Source organism: Lotus japonicus, chromosome 1, assembly GCF_012489685.1.
Source record: "Lotus japonicus ecotype B-129 chromosome 1, LjGifu_v1.2".
NCBI classification, from domain to species: Eukaryota; Viridiplantae; Streptophyta; class Magnoliopsida; order Fabales; family Fabaceae; genus Lotus; species Lotus japonicus.
This window is the reverse complement of record NC_080041.1, coordinates 76613304-76619303: the sequence shown is the minus strand read 5'-3', so window position 1 is coordinate 76619303 and position 6000 is coordinate 76613304. Positions and strand designations below refer to the sequence as shown.

Below are 6000 nucleotides of genomic sequence, written 5' to 3'. Positions count from 1 at the left end.
TCAGTTGGTTCTTAACAAAGAGAGAGCCCCGGAAAACCACGAGACTCCGGTGTGCTGAATCAGGCTTAGGCCAGATTATATGTTGACTTAACAGAGCAACAACTCTCTGTCTCGTGGAACGAAAAATGCACTCTCGTTCTTTGTTCTTGTTGGTACGCTGGACCCTCTACAGGAAAGGAACTCCTTTACATTCAACCTTCACTTTTTTCATAACAGACTGTTAAGAATTGATGCAAGTTTCTAGAATTATCTTTTAAAATCTACATTATTGTAGAAAGCACATAGACTATCTTGATGTTTCTAACTCTAGAATGTTCCAATTGTATCATATAATAAACCGCCATAATCAAAGCGGTGACTCCAGCCTATAAATATGCATTAGTGCCTCACCATGGGAATTGGGTTTGGGGCCCCCCCTATGGGGCTCCGCGCGGCGATCATGCTGCAACCTCTCAGGCGGTTGAGGCTTCAGCTCCAGCTCCAGTTGATTCTATGCAGTCGCCCATGGTAGAGTCTTCGGCTCCAGTTGATCCTACTGATCCAGTTCCAACTCCGCCGTCTCCCATGGTTGAGTTATCTCGCCATGAGTCACCAGGCGAGGAGTCATCAGGCGAGTCGTCATCCGGCGAGGAGTCATCCGACGAGGAGTCATCCGACGAGGATAGTATTCCTCCTCCTGATGTTGATGCTGATGTCGTGCCAGAGGCACAGGCTACCACACGACCGTGTACTGGATATGGATGTTGCAGGATCTTGGTCGAGTGTCCGAGTACGCGTGGGGCGCGATTGCGCTCGCTACGTTGTACGACCAGCTTGATCGAGCGTCCAGGAGGGGGACGGCCCAGATGGGAGGTTTCAGCTCACTCCTGCTAGGATGGGCCTACGAGTACCTTTCTGACCGCGTCATTATCCGGAGGGCGGATCCAGACTACTCGCAGGACCAGCCTAGGGCGCGGCGGTGGGTTACGTCCCGGGTCGGGCATGCAGGCCTCGATGAGAGGCGAGTCATGCTCGATGAGCTGACGGTGGATGACATTATATGAACCCCATTTGAGGACCATCGGGCTCATCGACCACGGGATCAGAGGGCCATGTATTCTGGCTACATCCGGACGCCATTTGGCCTTGTTGTTCGACGACATCTACCAGAGAGGGTTCTGCGCCAGTTTGGCTACATACAGGATGTCCCTCGACACCCCTCTGAGATCCAGACGACTGGGTCCCTTGCTGAGACCGCAGATGCTGCCTATGCTGATTTTGTGCCGCACATGCGCCCTCAGGGGATCCCTGCTACTTATTCGGGAGAGGCTGTGGATGATTACATGAGGTGGTATAGCGGTGTGTCCCATCGGTTCATCATCCCTGATGATAGGAGGGAGGAGTTCAGTGCTGTGGTAAGTTTGAATTTTATTTTTCATTTAATTGTGATTTTTTGTTCATGATATTTTATTTGTACCCTCACATGTATGTACATTATTTTTGCAGACGGTTGTGCGTCGGGCCGTGGACTTGTTGGAGCAGTCACTGGAGGTGCCAGATGCTCTTGCAGTTGGCACGCATGCCCGATCCCTCACTGAGAGGGCGCTGGATCTTATTAGATCCAGCGCCTTCATCGGTACCCAGGGAGTAGCCTTTGCTGCTGTCCGAGGAGCTGGAGCTGCAGGAGGCAGAGGTCGTGGAGGTAGAGCGCGTGGAGGCAGAGCTCGTGGAGGCAGAGCCTGTGGAGACGGTACACCTGCAGAGGGCGCTCGTGGAGGCAGAGCCCGTGGACCTAGAGGTCGTAGGGGGGGCGGTAGGGGTCGGGGCGAGTGATTGACTGTATATTTGTATATTTTTTGTGTACTTTTATATTATGACATGTGACGCTTTGTATGGATTCTCTTTATATTAACCATGCTTTCTATTTCCACTTATTATATTTAGACTCTTATAATGAAAAAAAACCTGTATAACTACACCGTAAATAATGAAAGGCAGGATAAGTAACATAAATAATCCATGGCAAGCAGTTCAAAGGGTACACGAAATTATTCAGAAGCAACACGAAAACTAAATTAATCCTTAGTGATATTGATGAAGTCGTGGGGTCCGTTATCCTGTGGAAATACTTTGACTACGTTGGGCAATGTTATATTCAGATAACGAACAGATTTACTAGGTGCAAACACAGCAACCTGCAAGTAAATTGCAGATTTAAAACCACCATGCGTACTTATTCAAAGGAAGCAAGATTAATGTTTAGGTAATAGATGATAGACCTTTTGGAGAACGAGAACAGATCCAACAGTTATGGCATTTCCAAATTCGCTGTCAGTGAACGCCTTGCGATGGATGCTCGCGTCAACGGTGCCCATAGGGTCCTAAATCGATGCAATCGTGAGAGAAAGGGAGGCAAAAAATGTACGGTTAAAGAAGCTGGACAAAAGCGAGGAAATACCTTGAGGGTAACTTTGGCATCTCCGAAACCATTGGGAGTGCATGATTTAATAACAGCAACAACACTCTCTACTCTCTCAACATTCGTTGTGATTGTGCCCAGCGGAGTGGCAGATTCCACCAATTGCAGGGCTGAAAGCCAAGCATTTGAATTGAAATCAGGATCAGTTTCTGTTGATCTGTCTTCGAGCGCACGCCTCACAATTTCTTGGGTCGGAATGAGTAGTGTGTTAGTGTTGGATCTACGGGCATACATGACAGCCTGGACGGCGCCAGCTGGGCCAGGAATGAGAGGACGAGAGCTGCTAGAAGTGTTGCCTTGACGTTTGCAACGGCGGATGAATGCATTCAGGCCCTGTTCCATGGTATGTTTTTTTTAACTTCGTTGCAAGACAGGAAGAAAGGGATGAAGAAGACGAATAGAGAAACCAGATAGACTTATAGCAGAATGGTTAAAAGATTTATGGTGTTTGGTGGATAGTACAAGTGTGGTTGGGATTGTTTGGTGGTAGAGAATAATGTCAGGTTTCAAGTTCGTCATTTAGTGGATGAAAATGACTAGACTCTGATGACGGAGTGGTTGGAAATGACATGACTCTGATGATGGAGTGCTTGGAAATGACAGGACTCTGATGAAAATGTCAGGTTGTCTATGTTAATTATCCCTGATGTTGTTTCAATCAACTGATGTTTAATATAAAATGTCCATCAAAATAATAAGGCCCATCAATATAACAATGACCATCAAATTACTATTATTAAAAGCAGCAATGAACAACATAAGGGAAAGGCCCATCAGATTAATATTACAGAGCGTTTACAAATGAATATTACACAAAGTGTGGTGTCAGTCTGAGGTGATGTCTACATAGCTTTGGTGACTAAGAGGAACACCAAAAGTAACAAGCCAAGCTTCGAATTCTGATGTGAACCTGCGTAAACGTGTATCATATTGGACGCACCAGCTTACTGATATAGGATCAACATACCGTTCCCACTGGAGAGCAATTGGCGGCATAGAATGTCCAGGAGTTAGATGGAGCTACATTATAGAGAATAACAATAAAATTAGATAACTTGCAAATACAACAAATTAATTCACAAATTGGATATTAGTGTACGCAATAAAAAAATACCTGTACAAAGTGATTTATCACATGACCAACAGCTATAACACGATGTACAGGAGGTGGACCTTCTCCTCTTAGTGGAAGGTATGACCAACAACCCTTAGAGGAGATGGATATGAAAACCACTTGGAACCTGGTTGCTACAAGGTATCCCATCTCTAGCAGTTGCATCCATTTATCCTCGGTAGCCGGATGACCAGGTGGAAGAGTGAGTCGGGAATGTAAGGCATTAACCACATGTCTGGACCACATTTCATCATACAACCCTCTGTGTCGTTCAAGTTCGTCTATCAACGCTGCCCTAACCCATGACCAACCTTCCTCACCTGATGGTAGTCCCAGTAATGCAGCAATGGCTCTATAGCCACAGTTACCATCATCCTCAACATTCTGAACTGTGTGTATATATGGGTGGAAAAAGGATGGAAAATTACCCATGAAATAGCTTGTATCAGACTTCTTCACACGCTTCTTCTTCTTTGGTGGTTGCGAAGCCTTCTTTGCCTCTTTGATCTCCCTATCAACATGTTCAAAACCTGAAGGATCACGAGTCAAGGATCCTATTGCTTTAACCTTGGGTGGTTTTCTTTCATTCGCCTTAAGAGTGCGCTTGGACCTTATCTGAACCTCAGGAGTACAAAGTGAACTGTTTTCAGGACAATAGATCGCTTGAAGCTTCCTCCTTACCATACTCTGCCCTCCAGTATCCAAAGAACTGAAATAATGTGTCAATGCCTCAACTTCTGGTTGCATATCTCCATGGTTCATGCCGCAAATATGGTTGCTGATAGTATCTGCAACAGGTTCAGGTACATGCTCCCAACTCAGTCTATTCCAGAATGGATGAATTGCCTCATATGGAATTCTTTCATAACATGCAAGTTCACAAAAGTGTCACTTTCAATAACAAATAGAATTAATTGACAAGAGAGTGGTTGACTGGTGACCTGCAAGTTCACAATCGCAAGGTAGTCCATGAGTCTCTCTCAACAAGCAATCGCATCCGCCGTAGGACTTCATTCTTATATGTTCAGCATCAAGGAGCTGCAGGCATTTGTTAGACACAAATCCTCTAATATTTGTGTAAAATGGGCACATGAAAATGTGATCAATTCTGTGAATAGTGCGCTCAAACGATGCTAATATTTCAGTATGTCGATTACATGTCAAACTATGCGACGCATCCCAAGAAGTGGCCAGGTCACCCTTGCAATCCCGCAACATCTTCTTCAAACTGGCATGTGCACCCTCAGCCCTGCAAACAACAAATAGATATCTTATTAAGTCTCCAATGTAAACAATCTATCAAATGAAAAGCATATAACAAGGCATAAATTAAGCTCATATAATTTTTGTACCTGTTACTTGTTGTTGTTCCAAAGTGCATCACATGATTTGTCCATGGCAAATTTCTCCTTGTGGACCAACCATGTAGTAGAACAATAGGAGGTAAAGTTGCTGTATTTGTCCTTGCACATATTAAACAATTGCATCCATTTAACTTCAAATTCTTCAACTGTTGCAGCATCCACCACCTCTCCCCACTTCCCCATAACCAATTCAGCAAAATCATCTGTACCAACATAGAGTTTGCACTTTGCCAAAAAACACTTGTTGATGTGCCACAAGGATAATAAATGGGTAGTGTTGGGAAGGCTTTGCTTAGCAGCACTCAATAAGGCAAGATCCCTGTCAGTAACAATCACCTTAGGCAACATGGCTTGATCAGCTAATAGAGACTTCATACACTCCAGTGCCCAAACGTAGTCATCTGTGCCCTCATTAAAAATGTAGCAAAAGGCTATGGAGTATGTCTTATCTGTGGAAGTCAGTCCAACAATCTCAAGCAAGGGAATTTTATATTTGTTTGTCTTGTATGTGCAATCCATAATCACTACATATGGAAATGTGTTGAACAGTTTGATAGCATTTGGATGAGCCCAAAATACATCTCTAATGACTTCCGATCCAGGCTCATGTCTTTCAAAGTGGACGTACTTGTCACCGTCCAACTTCTTCAACAAGTGTTGCATTTCTGTCAATGACCCGCGGAGGGATTTTCTTAACCTCTTGCAAGCACCATAAATCTGAGATATGGTAGTCAAGTTTAAAGGATTGTTTTCCTTCAAAGTCAACAACATCTTTCTCGGTGGAACCCAACTCTTTGTCAGTTTCTCCACTTGCTCCTTCTCTTCGGAATTTAGACGACCAACAAAATTGTGGCCAAGTAGTGACCTAGCTGGTTCATGGTTGTGTGTACCTTCCATCACCTTTAGCCGTCAATCTCTATCTATGCCATTTTTCATAGGTCGTCCTTTTAGTCTAAAAGGACAATCTGTCTTTTGTGTTCCCGTTCCTTGAACAAGGTCAGGGTCTCTGTAGGGAACATACTTACCATGCTTCTCGCACCCCAACATGACATAAGCTTTTCTGC

At 44.5% G+C, this 6000-nt stretch overlaps 1 protein-coding gene across 1 annotated transcript; it reads left to right on the top strand.

Moving 5' to 3' along the window:
* Positions 1–406: 406 nt before the first annotated feature.
* Positions 407–1916, top strand: LOC130732062 (uncharacterized). Its single transcript, XM_057584187.1, has 2 exons — positions 407–1394; positions 1486–1916. The coding sequence occupies exons 1-2, from the start codon at positions 1092–1094 to the stop codon at positions 1810–1812; spliced, it is 630 nt and encodes a 209-aa protein (XP_057440170.1). The 5' UTR covers positions 407–1091; the 3' UTR covers positions 1813–1916.
* The last annotated feature ends 4084 nt before the right edge of the window (positions 1917–6000 follow it).